This window comes from Cavia porcellus, unplaced genomic scaffold, assembly GCF_034190915.1.
Source record: "Cavia porcellus strain 051 isolate PalLab524CR breed Dunkin Hartley unplaced genomic scaffold, mCavPor4.1 scaffold_6, whole genome shotgun sequence".
NCBI lineage: Eukaryota > Metazoa > Chordata > Mammalia > Rodentia > Caviidae > Cavia > Cavia porcellus.
Window position 1 is genome coordinate 51,725,939 of NW_026947489.1, and position 24,300 is coordinate 51,750,238.

The following is a 24,300-nucleotide window of genomic DNA, read 5'->3' on the forward strand; positions in this document are numbered from 1 at the left end:
TCCCGCTATCTCTAATAGAGTTGCCTATATCATCAGTTATAGTAAAATTGAACAAAACAATAAAGAAAAAAACCAACAAAACCAAAACATTGGAGACATTACATGTCTTCAAAAGTAGATAATAGTCAACCAGAATGGGCGTCATAATGAATCCCACTATCTTCACAGCTGTTGCCTAAACTTTCGAACCTGGTACTATCAAGCAAAACAGAATAGAGGAACATCAGTCAAAACAAGATGGTGAGAGCAATGCAGGGCTTCAAATCAAGTTAATAGAAAATCAAAGTGGTTTACTATAATATATCCTGCTATTTTTAAATTTATTTTTCCCTTAATTAAAAGGATAAAATAAAAAAGTAAATAATACAATGGAGATTGAGATAAAAAGAGGGCATAACAAAACAGCGCAGATCAAAACATAACCATTTAGGCAAAATAGTGTTTCACCACAAGATAATCCTGGCATAAAAGTAGTTACCATATTGTCTCTTTCCTTGAAATTTTTGAGTATAACTTCATATACTGTAGCATCAAACATATCAAAACAATGTAAAACTATTCAAGAGAATGACAGTATTACAGGGTATTTAGAATAAACTAACAGAAAATGAACAATAGTTTCTGTATAATCTCCTTGTCTATAAAAGTTTTTGTTTATACTATCACATATAATAAAATCCAGTAAGATACAACATGTTCAGAATATGGAGACAGAAGAACAAAAGCTTGATGGGACTTCAAAACAAGATGATATTAAATCAGCATTACCTATTATGACATCGTTTTCTCCAAAACAGCTGTTCCTAACATCCAATCTTCTCTGCCTTATTTCTGTTGAGCTCTTTTTCTGTCATTAGCTGTCAGTTTGTCTTCTTCATTTTGTTTTCTGCTCCATTCCTTGTGGCCTCTCTGCCACTTTTTCTGGAATCTTCGTATTTTTCATTTTTAGAATATCCTGCAGTATTCTCTGTAGAGTTGAATTGGTGGCTGCATATTCCCCTAGTTCCTCTTTATCCTGGAAGCACCTTGTTTTTCCATCAATTTCCAGGGATAGTTGTGCAGGATATATCAATCTTGAATTATCTTTCAAAGCTTGAACTATTTCCCCCCCATGCTCTTCGTAATTTGATGGTTTGTGCCGAGAAGTCTGCTGTAATTCTGATGGGTGTTCCCTTGTAAGTGATCTGTTTCTTGTCTCTGATGGCTTTTAATATTCTGTTCTTATATTGTATTTCTGGTATTTTGATTATTATATGCCTGGGTGTAGCTCTGTTTGGATTGTAGGTGGCTGGGGTCCTGTATGCTTCATACATCTGAGTATCTTTACCTTTTGCTAAACTAGGAAAATTCTCCTGGATTATTTCTGTGAGTAGCTTTTGTAGTTCATTTGTTTGTGTCCCTACCTCTTCTTTTTTTTTTTTTTTTTTTTTTTTACTTTAAAAAAATTTTCCCATTTATTGTAGACATTTATTTCACATACAAGTTTTCAAGAAGACATCTAAGTGAGCATTAACACAGAACGACGACGGCCGTCTATCTGCACTTGGTCCTGGAATGTGTAGAGACGGGGCAATGGCTGAGCATTCCACAGGTCACTTGGCATTCCCTTCACTGGGGATCCCTAGCCCCATTATCACCGACTCTGTCGCTGGCCATAAGACTTCTTAAAACAGACTTTCACTTCAGTTACCTGCTTTGGCCTTTCTGGGTTCCTATCCAGCTGCCTGCTGAATTGAATGACTTGTCCTTTCTCCTTTGTGAGCAACTCCTTGGCTGGCTTTGGCGTCACACTGTCCCTCCCCTGGCCGTGAAGCACACAGAGTATGGCAGAGGCGCTAGACTGTGGGGAGCTAGGCTGGAGCCTGGTCTCACAATCTCAGCCTGGCGCCATGGCCTCCCCAGTGAAAGCACCAAAGCAATCTTGGCAGCTGAGTTCAGCTTCTCAGAGACAGACCACGGATTGTCAAATAGCACTTGGTAAGTGGTATTCACAAGACCGAAATATGTTTTCCTTGGCTTTTGATCTAATGCTCATTCCAATGACAGGCTGCCCTAAGCTGTTTATGTATGTGTGAGGTTTTTCTCTTTAAAATAAAAATTGTTTCCTTCCAGATAATTTAGGTAAAATGTTTAATAAAACAATCAGCGATAATTAGAGGTATTTGTGAAGATCAATACAAATCTACGTAGGAAATATGAACTCAGTTTCTAAAATGCTTTAGATGTTAAAGAATAAACTGTTCGTTTATACTACTTTTAAAAAATAGGATTTGAGGCAATCTTGAAAATCAGGGCAGATTTAAATAAATTCAGGGTTAAGTAGTTGATTGACGTAGACTTTTATTGGGCTTTCTAGCAACCAGAACAAAGAGGACAAGCAGTAAGTCATAAAATCACAGTGTTTGTAGGATAAAAAAAATTTTCCTTTGGCTGAGAATCAAAGCAGTCCCTAGTACTGAGATCTAGAAAAAATAAAAGAGAGAGATTTTCCTATGCATCTTCATACAGGCAATGTTATGTGATATAAAAGACAAAACTACTTAGGGCTGTGATTATTCATTGTAACTTTCACGTTTCAGCTTGAAAAAGAAAACATGCAGGGAGATGGTAAGTTGGTCTAAAATGGTCAGTGAGATCTTCTATTTAGTTCAAATAGAGACAATCCATTAAAGCATGCCCAAAAGCCCATTTACAATCAGGAATGTAAATAGGTGAACCTACTTTCCACCTTAGCTTGATTCCAGACATGAGAGGTTGTTTCACTGGAGACAAACACAGCCTTGAACAACTCCTGCCAGCGGGGAAGTGTGAGAACAATAGTACCAAATATATTTTCAGATTTATAATCTAGAGCAGCTGTTCAGGAGTAAAGGTGATTTCTTCCTGATTTTTTTTGCCTAGTACATTACTGATCATGTTGTAACTTCCTTAAGTATAGGCATCATGCCCCTTTTTAAAATTTTTGTATATCCCATCACAGCTAGAACATAGTCTTACACATAACAGTGCTTATTAAATATTTATGCATGTATCCATCTACATTCCTGAATCATGCTTCCACAAAGTTATTAATCCTGTGTCCATATTACTAAGTGGTAATTTATATTTATGTGCATTCTGTAGAGTTGGAATTCCATACATCTACATAACATAAGCACAAATCCACTGGCACCACACACTTACTGTGAAGGCACAATACTAACATGAAACTGCATGTACTATTAGAAGTCTGTAATTTGGACAACACAGGGTAAATCAAATATGTGGATGTGAACAATCAGAACATTTCCAGTAACTATAAGTCAGAAATGTTCATCAGCGTTTATCTGAGTCACCTGCCTTCCAACAGGCCACATCCTATTCTGACCCTGTAAATTGAATTTCTTTTAATAGTGCCTACCCTCTTTGGTACTTTGCTGAACAGCTTTTAGAAGATTCTAACATACTTGAAGGAAAACCACCCTCCCAGGTGACTTCAAAACAGGCAGCATTTGACAAAGTAGGGAGTGATAAAAGCAAAAGAATAATCTATAGAGAGTCCTGACTGGTCATTTTTCCTCTAAACTTGTGACTTTTCCCACCCCAAAGCAAAGCCACCGAAGGTTATCTGTGTGTTAAGGGCATAAATTCCACTGGCCCCATCCTGAAGGAACTGGCTTTAAAAGATCAAATCCCTGGATTTCATCTGTAATTCCATACATGAATTAGTTATCCTCCCCCCATCCAAATCACGGTGCTGGGGGATGACTACAGAGATTTTTCAGACAAACCGAAATTGGGAAGACAAAAATGGCATTCTGGATTGGAAGCTTCTATAAATATTTCTACTTTTACCTAGTTAACTGTAGATCTGCATAATTATTCGGGGCCATACAGTTAGGCTTCTGATCCTATGAATAAGGAATTGAATCCTCAGATACAGAGGTTAGCATATCTAACAGCTGGGCCTCAAAGTGTTGGTTAGGACTGAGATGATTCTCTGACCTAAATCAGGGCTAAAGAGTCCACTAAACACTTCAGGTCTCTATCTTAGTTCTTCCCTATTCCTTTACAATTTCAGAAACACTATTATGTAACATTATACTGGGCTGGGGATATAGCTCAGAGGCATAAGCACTTGCCTGGCAAGTGCAAGGTCCCGAGTTCAATGAGTCCACAAAAATGAAAACATTATACTGAAGTGTGGGCTAGTAAGTATAAAATATGCGAACAAACCAGTCATGTTCTAGGTAAGAGCCAAAGAAGTTATAGGGTAGAATTAGAATGTGTCTGAAACCCTACTTTATTTTAATGAGACACACCTTAATCATGCATCTTATTTAATCTTCAGATAGCATGATGGTTCAGAAGAGTCCAGTGAGAGTGCATTACAGAAATTACAGTGAGAAATTACAGTGCTGGGTCCTCCTTGGTGCTATTTCCAATTTCAAAATCATTTGGGGTTTGCAGTAGACCTGGAGGTCCCTGGAATCTTTGCTCTTACACAACCTTCTCCTCATTCATTCTTTAACTGCCAGAATCTTCACTTCCTGGGAGGTCTCCTCATGTTCCCAAACTGTAGACTCCTGGGGTTCCACTTCAATAGGCCCTCTTTCTTGCCTTGAGAGTGATAGTACTTCTGGGGTGTTGGTGGAAAGGGCTGATACCCTAGAATTATTTAGGGCATCCATCACCTTGTAGAATGCACAGGACCCTAGCGCATGCCTATTCTTCACTTTGCAGTAACTCTTTGGAAGGCTTTTGAACTTGTTCAGCATTGTTCAGATGCTAGGAGGAAGCCAAACTCTCGAAGTTGTTCAGCCACGGCCCCATACAACTTGCTGTTCTGATGACAAGCTTGAAGTGCTTCATAAAACCAAGTCCCATGAAGGATATCAACAAAAGTTTTGGTTTTTTTTTATAGTCCCAGGGCACATCACTCAGCTTCTGACATAAGATAGGGGCACCATAAATTTCAGTCTTGTGGATAAATTCAGTGCCCATTTCATCGTCATCAGATTCTTCTGCAGCTTCCTCATCCACAAAGTGATCTATTCATTAGCACTACTACCAATCCTCTTTAGTCTGGGGAGCAGTATCACCTCCTAAGGCTTGTCAGTAGATGAAGCATAGGCTGCAGGGTTCAACAAAGCATCCAGGTCTTCAAAGAAGGCACAGGGTTCCAGCATGTGGCCATTCCTCACTTTTTGATAGCTTTTCTGCAGGCTTTTAAATTTGGTTTGTCACTGTTCTGGTGTGCAGAGGAAGCCACATTCCCATAACCATTCAGCCACAGCACCATAGATCCGGCTATTTCAGGAACAAACCTAGTGTTTCATAAAATCAAGACTCCTTGAGAATTGCAAGAAAAGTCTTTCTCATCACTGCAGCGCACAACTTCTGTCTTATCCTCTCAGGGATCTGAACAGCACTAACTAATTTTTCCTTGACATAGGTGCTTTGCAGAATATTTGTTTTATTTGAGGAATGTGGGCCTATAAGTCCATGGCTCTTCTCTTTATTCCAAGCATGCTATCTTGTTAGATGGAGACACTGTGTTTCACAGGGTGACTGTGTTGCCAACATTTTCCTTCCTCATTTTCTGGTAGAGATCTCTGTGAACATGAATCTGATGCACAGTCTTTTTTGTGGGAAAAACCTCTGATCTCATGGACATCTTTCACTGTTTTCTGGGACCTGGCAGGAAGGTGTGTGGTTGTCACCTCTGGTCTGTGGTGCTCGATTCAGCAGCAGGGGTGGGAAGCCAGGGAGAAGAGCAAATGTCCCTGGATAAGGGCTGGTACTCTCTTTTTTGATTCTGCTCTTCCTGGTGTCCTGAGTGGAAGCTTCCAGCTTCCTGCCAAGACACTACCCAGGGTCGGTCCACCTGCTCCAGCTGGAAGTCTGCTACCTCCCACATTGTTCCAAGTGGGGCTTGCTTCTCCAAGTGTACCACACTGCTGATCTGCTGTCCCTCAGTCTTCCAGTCTCTTTCTCCAAATGGACTACTAGGGCCACTGCCTCCTCTCTGTTTTCTGGACATTGCCTATGGGCCCACGCCTGAATCTCCTTGAGAAAAATGATAAGAAACTGCTCAATCACCAACAGTTCAAGCCTCTGTTCTTTGGGACGTGTTTCAGGCTTCAACCACTGGCAGCAAAGTTCCCAGAGTTTGCCAAAAGCTTCATGGGGTCAGGTCAGATCCTCATGAAAGAACTGTGGAAGGTCTCACACTCACTGCTCTCCAATCCTTCCTTCCACAAAGGGCTCCGATGCCCCCCCTTTCCCACCTTCACTAATACACACCCTCCCCTCCTGGGGGAATCCTGACCTGGGAGTCCAGGCTGCAGCCGTGCTCCAGACGTGCTCCAGACAGGATGGTCACGGTCAACCTCAAGTCTGGCTCAAAGTGGGCCTCTGAGAAGCCTCTAAGAGCCTAATGTTTTTAAAAGCATGGAACCTACCTCTTCTTTTATGTTCTTAATTCTTAAGTTATAGATCCTCTTATCATCTTCTAGTCTTTGTACTATTGTTTCTTTGTTATTTTTAAGAAGTTTCTCATTTCATGTTCCCATATTAAAAATCTTCCCTCCCATTCAGATAATCTATCCTTAGTTTTTTCAAGCTGTTATGCCAGTTTTCAATAGAGTTTTTAGTTTCCTGGTAATCTGTTTGAACCTGCTTCATGTATTCTATGTTTTCTCTATTTACTCCATCAAACAATTCTCCCCTTTTTTTCTGTTCTTCCATTCCATCATCTGTTTTTTGTTGGGTGGTGCTTAGCATTTCTCTAACTATTCTGCTTATGTTTTGCTTCATGTCATTAATAACTTCATTCCTGAACTCATCTATGAGGCTCTGGAGATAGTGCTTTATGTCTATTGGTGCCTTGTCTGCTATTGCCTCTTTCTCAGGATTGGGGGCCGAAGGGCCTTTCTTATTGCTCCCTCTTCCCATATTCTTTGTTCCTTATATACAAGCATATATAGGAGGCCCAGCTTCCTTCCCTGTTGGCAATAGTCTGCTTGAATTGCGCCAGCTAGGTGTTCCCACCCACCGCAGTGCACCAGGGAGTTAGGGACCGGGCAGCCTATGCGGGGACCGCCCCTCCAGGTCAACCTACCAAAGGCTCTACCACTAGGGTTCATCTCCAGGTGCTGGGACCTGGGTTGTGCTAGCCTACTGGGTCTCAGCCAGCAGCGTCACATAGGCTAGGCACTGCTCACCAATCCCGCTTGAGAGGGGGATATGTGACTGAAGTCCCTACAGCGCCCTGTTCTGGCAAGTCTGCCCAGTCCAGAATGTCCTTTGTTGGAGCCTCCTAGATCGTGGAAGAGTCCCAGTTTCCCTCACTCACCACAGGTAGATGCAAAGCTCCCCGCCCGCCCCACTCTCAACTCGGTTCACCGATTCCTGTTCTCAGAGCTTTCGCGCATCTCTCTCCCTGCCAAGCTGATTCAGACACAGCAGCAGTGGCAGGAAACCCAAAACACGGCTTCCAATGGTGAGGGCTCCAGCTTCCATGCTGAAGCTTTATCTGTTCCTGTTATAGCACCAGGATTGCATTCCCAATTGGTTTTTCTCAGCCCAGTTCATTCTTGAGTCAGCAGGGCATATGTCCTCTTGCTTAGATTCCTCACTCCGCACCATTCCTGGATTCTAAGCTGGGTCTCTCAGAGAGCCTCGGTAGCTGCTGCTATCTGTCTGCCATGTTCTCCCAGAAGTCAGCACTGGGTCTTCTCTCTCCCAGCATGATGACTGTCCCTCTAGATCTGCGGCCACCTGTAGGCCACTTGTTATAGCAGATGCACTCTTCACTTTCAAGGTTGCTGTCAAGGATAAAGAATTCCTCCAAAATGGAAACAAATTTGAAGAAAATAAAAGTAACTATTGAGGCCCAACATTCTACCTCTTGTGTTTCATAAACAGAAGTCCCGGGGAACAGGACTAAGTTGGCATGCCAAGGATCAGATGCACCTGGATCAAGCTGAAGCAAGGTTCCAGGCTGTGTTCATTTCTCATCCTTCACAATGCCTATCTGAGAGAGGTGGGGTTTGCTGGGTAGACTTGGTTCAAAAGGGAGGCATCTGTGGAAGCTTAGGGGGGAGGCTTGTGGAGCTGCCCTGCCTTATTCAGAAGTGCACTGTGGTGAGCAGGAGAAATTCAGAATGAGAATCAAGGAATTGGTGCCCTAGTTTACCTCCCTCCGTAGCCTGCTTGGGCAAGTTACTGAGATCAGAATCTTCCTCTGAATTGCATGGATAGTAACTGTGCTGCCTCAGCATATTTGAAGTAAGATCAGATGAACAAATGACTATAACTCTGCCTTGTAAAAATAATAAGTAAAACTTGAGGCTCTCATAACTCCACTGAACAAGTGTGTATCATCGAGGTAGATGATGTCCAATACATAGACAAGAAATTATGTAAATAGGTCATGATGTTAATAGCACATGTTACATGAGCCCCTTGGCAATAAATTCTATCGATTAAACCATCTAATTCATGTAATCATGGAAACTCTGTTTAGATGTACTGAAGAATTAAGGTAAAGTGAACCCATCCAGTAGATAGGACAAACTGTCCACTCTTATGCCAATGCAGCTCTGATAATTTTATTGAGATGATATAAATTTTTAATTCATAGATAGCCTTTGTAACACAGATTTGCTAGAGCACATTGGGGTCAAGATTATCATGGGTCCTTTTTCAGGAGACTGCCTGGAAGGACAAATGGAGAGAGTGAGTCAGCATAATCTCATCAGAGAGAACTCAGAGGAAGCTGAATGACCATTCCACACCTGGAGACATCCAGTCTCAGTATTTCAACTGGGAAGCAGATGTGCAGAAATAAAAATATACAGGAGAGGAATGGCCAGTGACTTTGCATGTTGGAGTGGTAATACAGATTAAGGTACACTGAGACAGGGACAGCTGGGTTTCACCTGGAATCATCACACAGATGTGTGTATTCCTGAGTCAACTGACACAACTGAAGCACACTTTCTCCAACTGCAGAACAGCAGGTTAGATGAACCTGAAGAATTTTCATACTTCTTCAGCTTTGTGTTGAGTGGATGCACACAGAGAAGCTATTGTTGAAATGTTTCCAAGAAAAGAAATGAAAATTCTTTGGTTTTGTTCAGTCACTGTGTAAAGTTAGAGGAAGGTAGGCAATACAGTGCTAAAAGACAGATGGTTTCACGATCAAAGGATTCAGATCACCTACACAGCTATTTAAGTGTGATGTCAACATATAAAATTTGAAAATGAGAGAGTAAATGTAGAGAGAAGTGGACTGTACAAACAGAAATGGGGAAAGCACTTGGGTCAAGGCTGAAATACCTCTGGCTTCGTGATACATGAGCCTCCTTCTTTCCCCTAAATGGGATGATCCCTGAAACCAAGGGACTAGAGACTAGACCTGACTTTTCATAGTAATTATGCTTCTTGATCACTGATAATATTCATCAAATTCTTTTTTAGAGAATGTTTACCTTAGACTCTTACACCCATCCCCACACTTCTCCATTCTTTCTTATCTCCCACATGGCACAGTTGCCTCAAGGCTAAGAAAATAGCTTCTCTGTTTTGACCTCGATCCTTTCTTATGACAATACCTACCTACATCCACAAATCATCTCAGCTAGACTGTTGACTGGCTGCTTAAGAGTGAGTAGGCCATTGAATGACCTTGAACATAATGAGATACATCATTCTTGTCATGGAAGGAATTCCAATAGCCTGCAATACAACCAGGGAAAAAGCACACTAGGGGCCCAGGACAGCTACGATATCACAGAAGATCCAATCATCCTCACAACTCTCTCAGCTCTCTTTGTGGGGACTCACCAGAGCTGAGCATTCACCTCATTCACAGGAGTCATGTTGGAGGAGAAAGAAGCACCTTGCCTAGAAAGCCACTGAGTCTGTTCCCCTCCTCTGCCTGGAGTGGAGGTTTTACTTTGTCAGTCTTGGCCAAAGAACTCTTAGGAGCCCAGCAATCCCCTGAGCAGAGCTACTTACTCTTACAGAGTTCATGTCCCATCTCCCCCATCCCCAGCTTCTCTGCAATGCTACCTCTCTCCTGTTCCAAGTTCTCTGTGGGATAAACATTCTGAAAGCATTTCCCCAAACTTTTAATTGTTTCTTCTGTTTCTAGGCTAATGAGCCCTTCCCTCCCCCTTGAAGAAAGAGTCTTCTTCTTCCTCAAGGCCTTGGCATTGCTTGGGACCATAGGCAGGGTGAGGAGCAGAATTATTTGCTTCTCTGATCTGGTGGAAAGGGACTGTAAGTAATGGGAATGAGAAGAGGAACTAAATCTCAGAGCACCCTAACCCTGGAAAATGCATCTTCCCTGTTTTCTGTAAGACAGTTTAGATACACTTAGGAACAAAACAGTAAGCAAAGCAGAAAACTAAATAGAATGGAAAGATAAAGATGCAACAGCAGGAAGATAACATGCCAACAACAAACCAATATATAACAGTTATAGCCATTAATGTAAATGGTCTCAATTCACCAATTAAAAGAAACAAACTGGCAGAATGAATCAAGAAATAACATCCAACCATATGCTGTCTACAAGAAACCCATCTAATCCAAAGAATATTCACAGACTGAAAAACTGAATTTACAAAACTGAATAAATCCTCAAAGGACAGGAGGGGAAAAAGGAAAGTGATAATAATGATAGGATGTTTGGAAGCAAGGGAGAGTGTTTTGAAGGGTATGATAGCATTGTCATCTTTTTTTTTTCTTTTTGTCCTTTTTGAGCCAGGGTGTCACCTACATTTCAGACTGGGCTTGAGCTCACTTGGTAACCCAGGCTGCTCTTGAACTCACCATGATTCTCCTGCCAAGTGCTGGGATTACAGGCATGTGCCACCACACCCAGCTGGCATTGCCTTTTACTGTAATAAGTGGTTTTAATTTAAACTTTCACTATATAGTTCAAACACGCCTTGTATATTAGCTGGGAACCATCTCAGTCACTCAGGATATGGCAGCAAAGCAGATAAACAGCACCCCAGCTTTTATGGAATCTGAAATGTAGTAGAAGGAAAGCAATAGTAAGTAAATGCATGAACCAGACACTTTCAGAAAGAAATTAGTTCATGCATAAATTGGAGGAGTAGCACTGCCATACTATGTGCAATCAAATTGGAAATTAATGACAAAAGAAACCGCAAAAACTGCATAAACACATGCTAATTAAATAACACCTTCCTGAACAATCAGTGGGTTACAAATGAAATTAAAGAAGAAATTGGACAGTATCTACAATGAAATGAAAACACAAATACAGTTAACCATAAAATATGATGCACTGAAAAGATTCCTCATAGGTAAATTTATAATGGTGATTTGTCACATCAGGAAAACAGAAGGAGCACACATAACCTAATGTTGCACCTCATGTCTCTAAAAAGGAAGAGTAAGTCAAGCCCAAAGCCCATGCAAGGGAGGAAATTATAAATATCAGAGAAGAAATTAATGTCATTGAGAGTAAAAAAGCAATAGGAACAATTAATGAATCAAAGTTAGTTCTTTGAAATAATAAAATTTATGAACCCCTGTACAACCTTATTAACAAAAGGAAAGAAAAATCTCAAATTCATGTAATAAGGAACTAAAAAGAATCACCACAGATCTGGTAGAAAGTCAGACGATCATCAATAACTACTGTGAAAATCTTTACTTGTAAAGGATGGAAAACACAGAAGAAATGGGGAGATTTCTAGAAACGTATGACTCAACAAAGAAAAATCAAGGAGACATAAAAATTCTTAATAACCCAATATCAGTCAATGAAGTTGAAAATACAATAAAAACTTAACAACAACAACAAAAAGCTCCAGGCCTAATCAATTTATTGCTGAATTCTACAAGACATGTAGAGAAGATTTAATGACAATACTCCAAAGACTTTTAATGAAATTTAAAGGGAAACAATACCACCTAACTCAATTCTAGAGGTAAGTATTGCTCTGATAAGAAACAGAGAAAGACCCAATAGAAAAAGAGAACTACAGACCAATGAACATAGATGCAAAAATCACAGTAAAAAACAGAATAGAATAGCAAATAGTAAATAGAATGCAGCAAATCATGAAGAGGATCACACACCATGATCAACTAAGATTCATCCCAGGAATGCAGTGGTGTTTCAACACATGCAAATCAATTGGCATAATACATCATATCAACAGAGCCAAAGACAAAAATCATGTGATTTATCTCAATATATGCAAAAAACCCCACCTTTTGATAAAGTCCAACACTTGTTTGTGATTTAAAAAAAAACCCTGGAGAAACTAGGAATAGCTGGTCTCTACCTAAATTTGATAATAGCCATTCATGGCAAACCAACAGCCAACATCATACTAAATGGACAAAAGCTGAAAGCTTTCATTCTAAATGAAGAACAAGACAAGGATGTATGCTGTCACCTCTCCTATTTAATATAATTCTGGAAACATTAGCCAGAAAAATTAGACAGGAGAGAGAAATAAAAGGAATAAAAATATGAGAGGAAGAGGTTAAATTATCATTATTCATAGGTGACATAATACTCTACAAAACTACACCAAAAAACTTTTAGATTTACTAAGCAAATTCAGTGGAACAGTCAATACCCAAATGGATACAAAGTCTAAACTGAAAAATCAATAGCACTCCTATATACAAACTCACTGAGAGAGAAGTTAGGGAAACCATACCCTTCAAAATAACATCCAAAAAGATGGAATAGTTAGCAATGAATCTAACAAAGGAAAACAAAGTTCTATACATTGAAAATTGTAGAATTCCACAAAGGGAGATTCAATAGAAATTCAAAAAATGGAAAGATATCCCTTGCTCATGGATAGGAAGAATCAACATTGTGAAAATGGCCTACTTTCCAAACTGTTATATAGATTCAATGCATTTCAAATCAAAATACCATGGCCGTACCTCACATATCTAGAGAAAATATTACTAAAATTCATTTAGAAACAGAAGAGGCCCAGAATAGCAAAGGCCATCGAGGACAATAAAAGAAAGGCAGGATCACTGATTTAATATTATACTACAAAGCTATTATGATAAAATCAGCATGAAAAACAAATTAAAAGAAAAAAAAAAACTGACCTAAGGATCAGTGGAACCGCTTAGAATATGCAGACACAACTGCAAACACACTCAGCACCTTATCTTTAACAAAGAGGCAAAATTATTCAATGGAAGAAAAATTGTTTAATAAATTATGCTGGGTATACTGGCATTTCACATGCTGAAGACTACTGGGAGGCCATGTCTATCACAACACACTAAAGTAAAGTCACAATGAATGAAGGATCTAAATATTCAAACAGAAACACTAAATCTACTGGAAGAAAATGTAGGGAGAAATCTTGAAAACATATTTGTAGGCACAATTTATGAACAAAACCCAAACTTCATGGGAAGTGCTTCAAGGAATCATCAACTGGGATCTCATCTTTTTAAAAAACTTTTGCACATCAAAAGAAATCATCAGCAGTGTGAAGAGATGACCCACGTAGTACAGAAAAAGTTTAGCCAAATTCCCCTCAGAGAAAGATTTTCTATCTAGACTGTATCAAGAGCTGCAAAAAAATCAGGCAGCCTGAATTCAATGATCCAATCCAAAAATGGGTACTTGACATGAAAGCATACTTCTTAGATGAGGCCATACAAGTGGGAAAGAGAAATAAGCATATTAAAAATATTGAACATCATTGGTCATTTGAGAAATGCAAATTAAAACAAAACTGAGATTCTCTCTCACCCCAGAATGAAGGCCAATCGTCAAGAAATTGACGAATATCGGGGCTGGGGATTTAGCTCAGCGGCATAAGCGCCTGCCTTGCAAGCAGGCAGTCGTGAGTTCAATCCCTGGTACCGGTAAAAACGAAAAAGACAGGAAAAAAAAAAAAAAAGAAATTGACCAATATCAAATGCTGGCAAGGCTGTGGGGAAAATGGGACCCTTCTCCACTGTTGCTGGGAAGGAATGTGGACTGGTAGAACTGCTGCTTCAACCAGTGAGAGATTCCTCAAGAACACTAGGATTAGAGGTCCCATTGACCCTGCTTCCCCTCTGGGTATTCTCCCAGAAGAATTAAGAGCATCATACCACAGCAACGTTTGTGCACCCATATTTGTAAGAGCACAGTTTTTCGTACCTAAACCTTGAAAATAACCCAAATGTCCATCAACAGCAGAAATGACTAAAAAGATGGGTTATAGTCATACAGGCGTGTTCTACTCAGCTATAAAGAAGGATGAGTTCGAGGCTTTCTTAGGTAAATGGATGCAATTAGAGGCCATATTGATAGGTGAAATAAATCAGATGTGCATGTGTAAACATCATACTGTTTTACTAGTATAAGAAAATCAGAGTTAACAATATCCAAAATGTGCAATGCAAATCGGGAAAGGGCAAACATCTCCCGAAAAGAAAAGAACAACTGGATGGGAGGAAACCAGAAAAGGAGGAAAAGAAAAAAATATATATTTACACAAACAATACACCTCAGATAAACATACTAATTTCTTCTAGTTCATTGAAAAGAAAGGTTTGTGCTTATATTGTTTGATCAGTTTTTCAGGCTTGAGATTTGTAATCTGAACAGCTAGACTGAGGATAAAAATATGCAATATGTTAACCATTATTAATTTTTGATTATCTTGTATTGAAATTCTGTGTCATACTCTTTGTTGTTTTATTTCTTTAAAATAAAATTTAAAAATTCCGAAGAAAATTAGAACTTTTCCACAGTCATGAAACTGAAGGAGCTCTGGCAGAGGATTCCAATGAGGCGGCTGGAAAGGAGGGCAGAATTCCAAATAGATTGGCATTTGCATTTGCAAGGTTGAGAAGGGGAAGCTGGCAGGAAGGAACAGGGAGGCTCAGGACATTGGGGTGGGGCTTCCGTGTAGCGTGGTAGGGGAGGGGCGCTGGGTGAGCTTCAGCTTCTTGTTATAGCTCCGCTGCCCACTAGGTGGGGTGCTTTGTGACAAGGATAGCATAGCTCTGTGACCTAGGCCTGCAGCCCTCCTTTCTGATGTGCTAGGGAACTGTCAGGGCTCACTTGCCTGAGAACAACTGTGCGATTCAGATGTTAGAGAATCTTGTCTCTCTTCTGAACAGCTTTTGTGCCACATGGCTAAGCCTCTGCTCCACCCCTTGGGCTATGGATATGATCCTCGCCTTTGTGGGTGGAGTAGGGGTGTTCCTCGTGTTACTGCCCTTCCTCCCGGATAATCCATCCCTACCACCTCCACCCCCACTCAGGAAGAAGAAACGTTCCAGAAAGGTGAGAGATCCTCAGTCGCATGCTACAAAGAAAAACTCTCTCTTCTACTCTTCTTTCTACTACTTTTCCAAATGAAGGAGATTCTTCGCTTACTCATTCCTTTAATTTTCTTTTGAGATATGGTTTCTTTCTTTCTTTCTCTCTTTCTTTCTTTCTTTTTTTCTTTCTGTTTCTTTGTTTCTTTCTTTCAATCAGATACTGAAGTCAGACTGTGTTTCAGTAACCAAGTACCAGATTCCCTAGAGGGAAGACTTCTGCAGAAGGACAGAGTCACAGCACTGATTCCAAGAAGCCCTTCTTGGAGCAAGTTCCTCTGACTGAGTCCTGTCTGTGTGCTGCGCTGATCCATGGGCAGTGCTGAGCCCCTGGGGGTTTCCTAGCAGAGCCTAGAACCACTTCTGTCCTCAGGAAGCAGATTCTACTTGGGAGCTGAGATATGCCTGTAGACCCCTCTGCTTTCTGAGCAGAGATTCTGTGCTGTGAAAAAGACAGGCATGGTAGAGCTTGCTTAGAAAATCTTCAGTGCTTTCCAAAGAAGGAAACTGGATCCACTTTAAAAATGAATTTCATTTGCTAAATTGGAAAGTTATATTATTCAAGGACTTCGGGAGAATTATTAGGGAGAGAAGAGAGAGCATTGGATGCAAGCCTGTGTTTCTTTCTTGTCTCTCAGTACCACATGGTGAAGAAGGATTGGAGTAGGATCCAGAAAAGGAGCTGGACTCTGAGAGGTGAGCTTTCCTTCTTCCACCCTAGAGATGCCTTGACCTTGTTTGTCCCTGACCAACTAGAGACTCCTGCTTTGAGGAGGCCAGCTGGGGAGGCAAGGGAGGGTGGCTGAATCCTGGGAAGGAAAACAGAGCTGAGGACATTTCCCAGGCTCTGTGTTTTGAACAAAGCTGTGACAAACTTGGGGATGTGTGATGCCCAGAAGAGGTGGAGCAGGTGTCTATGGACCAGTGCTGCCCAAATTTGGTGGTGTGACCTCATTATAAAACAGTAGAGAACTGCTTCACTTTGCTATCACACAACCCTCTTTGAGATGATCTGCCCTTTCTCCTCCACAGCAAGGTTATGAAGAACCTGGAGGTTAGCAGAGATGGAGGCACCTTATAAATGATTAAGTGCTACCTCTCTGTGTGACTTGGTATCACTGTCACTGGTTTGAACAGTGATGCATGGATTCCACACGTGAGTTCCTCATTTTTCTCCAAAGACACATCCCCTCAATCTCCCCTCTTCTCCAATGTATTCCTTCCCACTGTCCTTTTCCAGTTCGCGGAGTCTTCTGGGAGGAAGCAGAAGGGATTAATGATCTGGATTCACTTCTGCATAGGTGAGAAACTTCCTACTTCTATCTGTGTCTGCTCCCTACCGAGGGCTATGAAGTGACCTTAGGGCCTGGGCTGGGTTTGGAGAGCAGTGAGCGCCCTACAACTTGGATTGGGGTGTGACTAAAACACTGGGTGAAAGGGCTTTGTAGGTCAGGATGCAGGGCCCTGGAAAGCCCATAGATTACAGTGGCATTTTCCTAACCAGCCTGCCTGACCTTCCATTTCCATCTAATCCCGACTATAGCTGGTGCCTTTTCTCTTCTTCAGCCACCTGGGGAATCTCCTACATGGTAACAGATTTAATCAATTGACAAGAGAAGATGCCCCTGGTGAGACACTCCAACCATTATCTGCTAGAACTGACAATGCAAGTAGGCAGCCTTTGGAGGACATGTTTGTCTCCCCTTCATCCTTTGTGGTTTCCCAAGCTCCTGCATCTGAGCACCTCCCATCTCTGACCTCTACCTTGTCACAAGGTCTGAAGACTTTCCCAGTTTCTGTTGGATCACAATTCCCCGTGAGGGCCTCTTCACCACCAGAGCCTTCGGGTCCTCTAGGATGCCTCTTACCCCAACCATTTTCAACTTCCTCTTCCCCATTGCATTCTCCTGGCCCCATGGCTTCCCCACCACCTCTGCCTGACCCCGGCCTGGCTCTTACTCAGCAGGATTCAACCCTCCTCCCACTGGAGTCCATCCCACAGAGCTCCTCTCCACCCAACCACTGCCCACTGCCTTCTCCTGTCCCAGCAATTTCAATCCTTGGTCACTCAGTCTGTGCCATCTCAGCTCTACCTCAGTGTCAGGAGCCTCCCAGAGCCTTATGTCACTCCAGCATTTCCAACAGTGAAGCCCAGAGAGGTTACGTTATGGGCCAAGTGCCAGAGACCTCATTCCTGGCAGACACTGCCCCAACACAGGTGGAGAATGGTAGTTCTCATTTCCTCAATCCTGAAGTCCAGAAAGTGCTGGAAATACTGATTACCAAGAAAGTGGAACTGAAGATCCATAAGAACACTAAAGGGGAGGGGCAACCCGGCCCCCTGCATTCTCTGGGGAATATGTTAGAGTCCCTGGGCAAAGAACAGGACCCTATCACCCTGCCTCCATTCTGGAAAACTGAAGCAGAAGTAGAGCAGCTTCCTACTTTGCCACAGCTCCCCTACCCGAAGATCTTCTGAGGGGATCATGTGCAACACAAAGGGAGCCAGCTTTTCTGGGGCCTCCCAGTTCTACACAGCGAGTCCCTGGTGGGTCACAGCAGAGTGCCTGATGCCTCACTAGAGTTTTCTACCATTTTATTCAATGGACTCTGTAATTATGTCCCGGCACTAATTCAGTCCAGTGTTTCTCCACAACTCTTTCCCCCTCGGGTCCACCAAGTGGCCCAGCCCCACACATTCACTCCAGCTCTGCCTTCATCTCAACTCCCATCTGTGTGTCAGAAACAGATCCAGGAACAAGTTCCATCTCTCTCAGTTGCCCCTTGCCATTCACCTCAAGCCATTTCTAGTCATAAAGATCCAAAACGGAAACAATATATTTCATGTACTGTTCAACATCTACAACGTGAATTTTTGAAGGAGCCAGAGGAAAAGAAAGATTTTCCTCCTCAGTTCAAAAAACCTCAGAAAGTCTTTAGCCAGCCTGCTGACAAACATGGGGTCATCCAGGAAAATAAGTCCCCTGGAAAGATCTCAGTAGATATTATCTACTGTAAGGTCCGGGAACAACTGGAGGAACATGTTCAAAAAAGATTGATGTGTGGGCTGCCCCCGAAGGCTCACCTCTTTCTGGACAGGGTAAACAACCCAGGAACAAGGAAGACCAAGGAAAATTGTGAGCCTTCCCAGACTTCAGTGATTTCAGATAAAAGCAGTCAGGTCATACAAAAAACCATGTCAGAGTTCCCAGAAATATCCCAGGTAGAGAAACACTCAAGCAATGACCTGCAGGAGGCACCAAAAGACCTATCCAAGAGTCTAGAAATCTCTGCAGTAAATATCCTAGAGTTCATCTGTGATCCAGAATCACCCAGGAAGGGGTTCAGACACTAAGAAGTGATTTAGGCAATGATTCCGCAAGCAGGCCAGATAAGAAGAATGTAGAAGACAGTGAGAGAATTTGTCCAGGTGGGAAGGTTGAGCAGACAGGAGGAAGAATCCCTGTGGGTAATGGTCTTTCCACCCTTACTGTAGACCATGCCTTTGACCATCCTGTAAACTCAAACATCCCCATGAAAACTGGGGATGAACCATCTTTGAAGGGTGAGGGGTATGGCAGGAACACCCAGAACCTCTCTGTCCTTGATGCTGGGTCTGAACAGGTGCTGGAAGCACATTTGAAAAGGTTCTGTGTGAGACACAGGTGGGGCCTAGCCTTCAAGGTCATCATGGTCATTTTGAAACAGATAAAGACTTGCACCTCACTGCTTCCACAGCCTGCTTCTTCCTCCTCAGCCTCCCAAAACTGCAAGGCTGACTCCACTAGCCAGCATGTCTGTTTTCAGGGAGAACTATCTCAGAGTATTCCAAGAGACAACATGAAAACAACTATATCTGTTCTCAAAATACAAGGTTGTGTCACTGGTCCCTCAGTCAAATATCTGAACGAGAGAATGTCTGCTGATGACCATGGACCCTCAGAAGCTGCACCAACTAGACGAGAGACCAGCCTCAGTGCTCAGTCCCATATGTACTGCCCTGAGAGCAGACCCCAGCATCCTGATACTGTCTCAAGGCCAGGGAGAGGCAGCGTTGGTCCAAGTCCAATCACAGTAATGGGCAAATATCAGCCTCAGGAGCAAAGAGGTGTGGTCTCCATAGACCCTTCCCATCATGGCTTGACAGGGGAGGTGAATGTAGGCTCTCCACGTTCAAGGGACAGAGACATCCAGAAGACAGTGGAGACAGAGGTGAAGAAATTCTCAGACTGGGAAGTTGCTAAGGGATCCAGCAGGATGTCACCCTCCCCAAATCTTAATGTGAGCCCCAGGAGTTTAAAGTCTCTGGGATTCAAGAAAAGCCTGCCCTCCCCCAAAATTTGTGCTTTGAAGGAGCCAGAAGACTTCTACTTGGGTGCACAGGCGGCGTGGAAAAACAAGAGTCAGGATTTGCCCAGCAGCTTCCTCCGGAAAGACTTTGCCCCTGGCAAAGTCTTTCAAGACTCTGCCTCAGAGATGCCCCTCACCAAAGACATCCAGGCTTCTCGGGCCCATAGAGCCAACACCCAAAGAGCATCCACTAGCAGCATATCACCTTCTCAAGGGATAGTCAACCTTTTAATAGGGGACAGAATGAGCAAGGATCAAAAGGAGCCCAGGATCTCAAAACTCCAGAATCCACAGCAGATCAAGAGCAAGAGATTTGGTCCACCAGAGAGTGGAGGGCACTTTGTGAGCCCCAGTAAAATGATCACTGGTTGCCCAAAACCTTCCAGAGGGATATGCCACCTCTCAGGGAGGGACACATGGGGCCAGGAACAAAAGGAGCCCAGGGTGTCCAAATCCCAGGAGCCCAGCATGAGCAATTGCCACCTAATCGCTTCACCTGAGAAGAGAGGGAACTTTGAGAGTTCCAAATCAGGAGGGAAGGATGAGCAATGTGCCGGAAGAAGGGGGGTTGGAGAGCTGAAGCCCCCTTCTCAGGTCAGGGAGGTCAGAGGTATCACAGGAGGCAAGATTCTGCCCGAGCCAGAAAAGAAAACGTCACCTTCAGAAGCTACCATTGGGAACCGAGTCAGGAACTTTCTGCAGAACATACTGCCCAAGAAAGACAGAGCCGAGGCAGAGCCCCTGCAGAAAGCCAAGCCCCCAGCCCAAAGTCAAGGATCAGGCACAAAAGGCAGAGTATTTAGGGACACAGGCAGTGCGGAAGCCCAGGTAATCATGACCACTGTTGGACGGATCTTAAAGGACAAACTAAGGCTACACCATGAATTTTCTGCCTCAAAAGAAAATTTGCAGAAAGGGGCACCCCAGGTAGATAGGTGGTCCGCCTGCCACAAGAATGCTTCCTCTCCACAGCAAAAGAGAATCCTGAGCAACATGGCCTGTGGTCCACAGGCCAGGCCCCAGCGCCCCAGCCATGTGACTAATGGAAGCCTGAGCAGAGACAAGTCAAGCAATCCTGCCTTCCCACCCAGGGAGCCTGGGCCCCTACCTGGTCACTTCCACAGGAGGCCCATGGGGGCTGGAGCCTCAGAGCCCCCTGTTCACTGCCCCAGGCACTGTGCCATTCAGAGAACTGTGTTCCCCAATCAGTCACATAATGCTTCCCATATCCGTCCTGGGGAAAAATCTTTGCTGAGCAAACCTGCTCTGTCTCATCCAGGCAGGTCTTATATGGACCAAGGTCATCTTTCTACAGAGATGTCTGTGGAATCCCAATAAATGACTTTTTCTCATCAGAGGTTGTGGTTTCTGTCTGTGTTGTGCTGAGGTCTGAGAAGTGCGTGTTTCCTTTTCTAAAGAGCAGCTTCAGGCTATGAGTTAGGCAAGTCCCTGGGTGTCTCCAAACTTCCTTTCCTGACCCCCCTTTGCTCAGTGCCAGGTTTTTCAGCTCACTTCTTCCTCTTGAATAGCTCAGGAATGCTCAGAAAATAGTGCCATGAGTCCCCCAAAATGCTATGATCAGTAGAGTGTGGTGACCACATTTGTTTCCTGGGTGAGGATTGTTAGGAGTAAGCTAGGAAGGGTTAAATGTAAAGGAGCTCTGGAAGTGGAACAAGGTTCTGGTAGGTGTCAGCGTTTAAGTCCACAAATCGTTCTGCTGTTTGGTGACGCAGCTGTGGACATGCCTCTGCGGAGGGGCCTTACAAGGTATGATAAAAATAGTGCAGGGATGCTGCTGGTGCCGTTGCACAGAAATGCAGGCTGCAAAAGCATGGTGTTGCGGTGCTGCGTGGCCAACAGCCTTATTTACCAGATTTGCCACAGTGTAGCTTATGACTCTTCCCTGAAATCAAAATGTCAATGAAAAGTAAATGTTGTGAAGAGACGTTGAGGGGACCACAAACACAATAAAACTACCCATGAAAGAGTCTGGGTTCGGCTTTGAAAGTCTTCTTAGTGAAATTGGCTACTTATGTTTATTCTGACTAATTGTTTTTGATGCATGTATACACATATATCTGCTCAATTTATTACTCCCAGAATTCACAATTCTCAGCCAAAAGCCTTAACCCAACACCTAATTTCATAACAGAAAATGGCCCCTGGGGACATAAGATAGTGTCAGTTCCAGCCAGTTTAAACTGCCACTTTCAACTGTCCGTGTACTTCAGTTCCCCTTTCCCAGGAGACTTACACCTGGACTTTCACCTCAGTGAGTGCCATCCCTAAAGAAAAAGCCCCTCTGCTTGTGTCCTCCTATTTCTGGTATCTCAGGAAAAGCTCTCTCCCTGAGCGGTGGGCCTGACTTCTTTGGGAGTGATCCCATTTGGGTCGAATGGAATAATAAAGCTGATTCTTGCCTCCTAATCTCTGTCCACTGGGTTCTCCATCACGGCCTTGCTATCACCATCCTGTGAAGAAAACCTGTTTGGGTCTCCACCTACTGTATGTTTCAACTTTAAACCAAAAATCACCCTAAATTGATGATCAGCAAACTCAAAGTGTCCCTAATAATGTACCCCTTAGCTCACAACAGTTGCAGGGGTAACCGTTTTGGTCCTTGTCAATTGTTTGATGTTGGTGATTTGTTAGGATAAATAAAACCCTACAGTATTGAGGACTGGTACCAGGGATAAAGTTCTCACACACAAAGCCTGCTTGGCAAGTGTAAGGTCCTGAGTGGTTCCTGGTACCCCACACCAAAGAGTACACTAATGAGCACTAAATATAGCACAAAATAAAAGTAAATACAAAGACATCCTTTCCTTCCCAAAGCTGGAGGGATGGCACAGATTGCTTTGGGAATAAGCCCAACCACTCAAGTCCAAGGTCCTTTTCCTATTTCCTGCGACTTGCTGGTGACAACTCACTAGGGACTGGGCCCCAATTCTGAGGTCTCTGTGACTTACATCATGGAGAGAGAACCAGAATTTGTCTAAAGGTAGCAGGAAAGATGATCTCTGCCTTTTTTTGATTTTCTTTTCTTTTTTTAATATAGGAACAATAGATTTTCAGAAATACAAAAGTCCTTGGTCTCCCCTCCCATCTCTTTTTTGGGATTTGAAGGCCCTTATGTCCAAACCACTCTGTTACCAAGCCTCTGCCTTGAATCATAACAGTTCTCACACATTCCTTTCTATCACTTCCCACCTGTTCCATTCCATTAATGTGTTGACATGTGCTTCCAAAAGTGTCTTTTGTCATTACCAAAGCTCTCCAGCCTTAACTAGTCTTTCCTTAGCCCACCTCTATTGTCTACCCAGATGACACAGACATTGACTCAGGGTCTCCTTACACAGTCAACCCCATCTTGTGGGGTCCTATTTACCACTGAGTTGCTTCTCATTACACTTTTATTAAGGTTATCAAAGACTTTGTCTCCTTCCCCAACAGGTACAGTATCCCCTTAATCTGCAGGCCATAGAGGGACTGGAACCCCCAGTGGATCTCCAACCTCCTCACTCCCAGACTTCTTAGCCTCATGAACTCTCCTCTATCCGTAAATAAACAAACAAAAAAACCAAAAACCAAACAGAACCTGTTACATAGCACAGGAACTCCACACTATCAATTACAATCTTCCTACGCACAATCCAATGTCCACAACTGAGAGGAAGCATAGGAAGAAGTACATAGGAAGGTGGAGTTGCATGTGCAGTATGATCAAGAGGAGGATGAGCCTGTTGCCCAGATGCCTTGAAAGTTCACTCCCTTCCCTTGTGAGATGCGCTGCACCTTACGCAGCTCACAGGACTTCTGCCCCTCTGAAACAAGGCCTGTGAGATCCCGTGGGCGTGGGACATTTTGTAAGTTACATCTCATTTTCCTTTTTCTGGATGAGTAAGGAAGAGATTTAGGTTTAGATTTGTAGAGTTTAGAAACAAAATACATTTTCTTGGCATAAATTGTGTGCACTGCCCCGACTTGTGGTGTAATCTCATTTCTAATTCATATCTGCTGATAAATCATTTTTCTCTCATTAAAGGAAATGATACATAATTTCAAAACAGAAAAACAGTAGGTTATAGTGGTTAAAGTACTGCGTATTATTATCTTCAAACTATTCTTTCAGATCACAAAGTATAGGTATGAAAAGATGATCAAATAAAGAATGAAAGTTAAAGCTATTCTTTCTGATGAGCTAGCACAGATTAGTAGCATAATCATCTATTCTTATACAGCCATATGCATCTTTAAATCAACACCATTCTTTTCCTTTGGAATGAGATGTAGGCCTGAAACTGAGTCCAGAGACAGAGACTGCCACATCCTTATTGCAACAGAAGAGAGGAGTGCAGGTCATTGTGTCACCACCTGTCACAAAGTCACGGTCTTGTACCCACAACTGGACTGTGTGAGTCACATGAGCATCATTTTGCTGTCTCCCTTGGCAACTGACAGAGAAGGCAAACAGTATACCAGAGAGACACATGTCCAGGATCTCAACCCAGTATCCCTCTGCACAATGGACTCCAAGGCTGTGCCCTTGGGAGAACTCAGGGATGTGTTCAGAATCCACTCTTTACTAGAGGGTCACACCACATGCCATCAGAT

The 24,300-nt window shown here is 42.8% G+C and overlaps 2 protein-coding genes across 3 annotated transcripts; both read left to right on the forward strand.

Moving 5' to 3' along the window:
• Nucleotides 1-1,740: 1,740 nt before the first annotated feature.
• LOC106028834 (spermatogenesis-associated protein 31E1-like) lies at nucleotides 1,741-17,834 on the forward strand. 2 transcript variants are annotated; one of them, XM_023567525.2, is made up of 4 exons: nucleotides 1,741-1,977; nucleotides 15,975-16,032; nucleotides 16,577-16,637; nucleotides 16,903-17,834. In XM_023567525.2, exons 2-4 carry the CDS (start codon nucleotides 15,981-15,983, stop codon nucleotides 17,813-17,815), a joined length of 1,026 nt encoding a protein of 341 aa, XP_023423293.1. In that variant the 5' UTR covers nucleotides 1,741-1,977; nucleotides 15,975-15,980; the 3' UTR covers nucleotides 17,816-17,834. The 2 variants fall into 2 exon arrangements, with proteins under 2 accessions (XP_023423293.1, XP_013013966.2); XM_013158512.3 differs by lacking the exon at nucleotides 1,741-1,977 and adding an exon at nucleotides 15,007-15,301.
• Nucleotides 17,822-21,043, forward strand: LOC101787215 (spermatogenesis-associated protein 31-like; the record flags this gene model as incomplete). Its single annotated transcript, XM_005006308.4, is given in 2 exon segments — nucleotides 17,822-18,697; nucleotides 18,700-21,043. Coding segments are annotated over 2 exon segments (3,201 nt in total), but the record flags the coding sequence as incomplete, so codon positions are not given.
• Nucleotides 21,044-24,300: the final 3,257 nt, after the last annotated feature.

Bases quoted from the DNA above. Each gene is read 5' to 3' on its own strand.
- LOC106028834 (XM_013158512.3), top strand. From the start codon at position 15,104: ATGTTAGAGAATCTTGTCTCTCTTCTGAACAGCTTTTGTGCCACATGG. The intron at 15,302-15,974 runs GTGAGAGATCCT...CTTGTCTCTCAG, and splicing joins AGAAGAAACGTTCCAGAAAG to TACCACATGGTGAAGAAGGA. The intron at 16,638-16,902 runs GTGAGAAACTTC...TCTCTTCTTCAG, and splicing joins CTGGATTCACTTCTGCATAG to CCACCTGGGGAATCTCCTAC.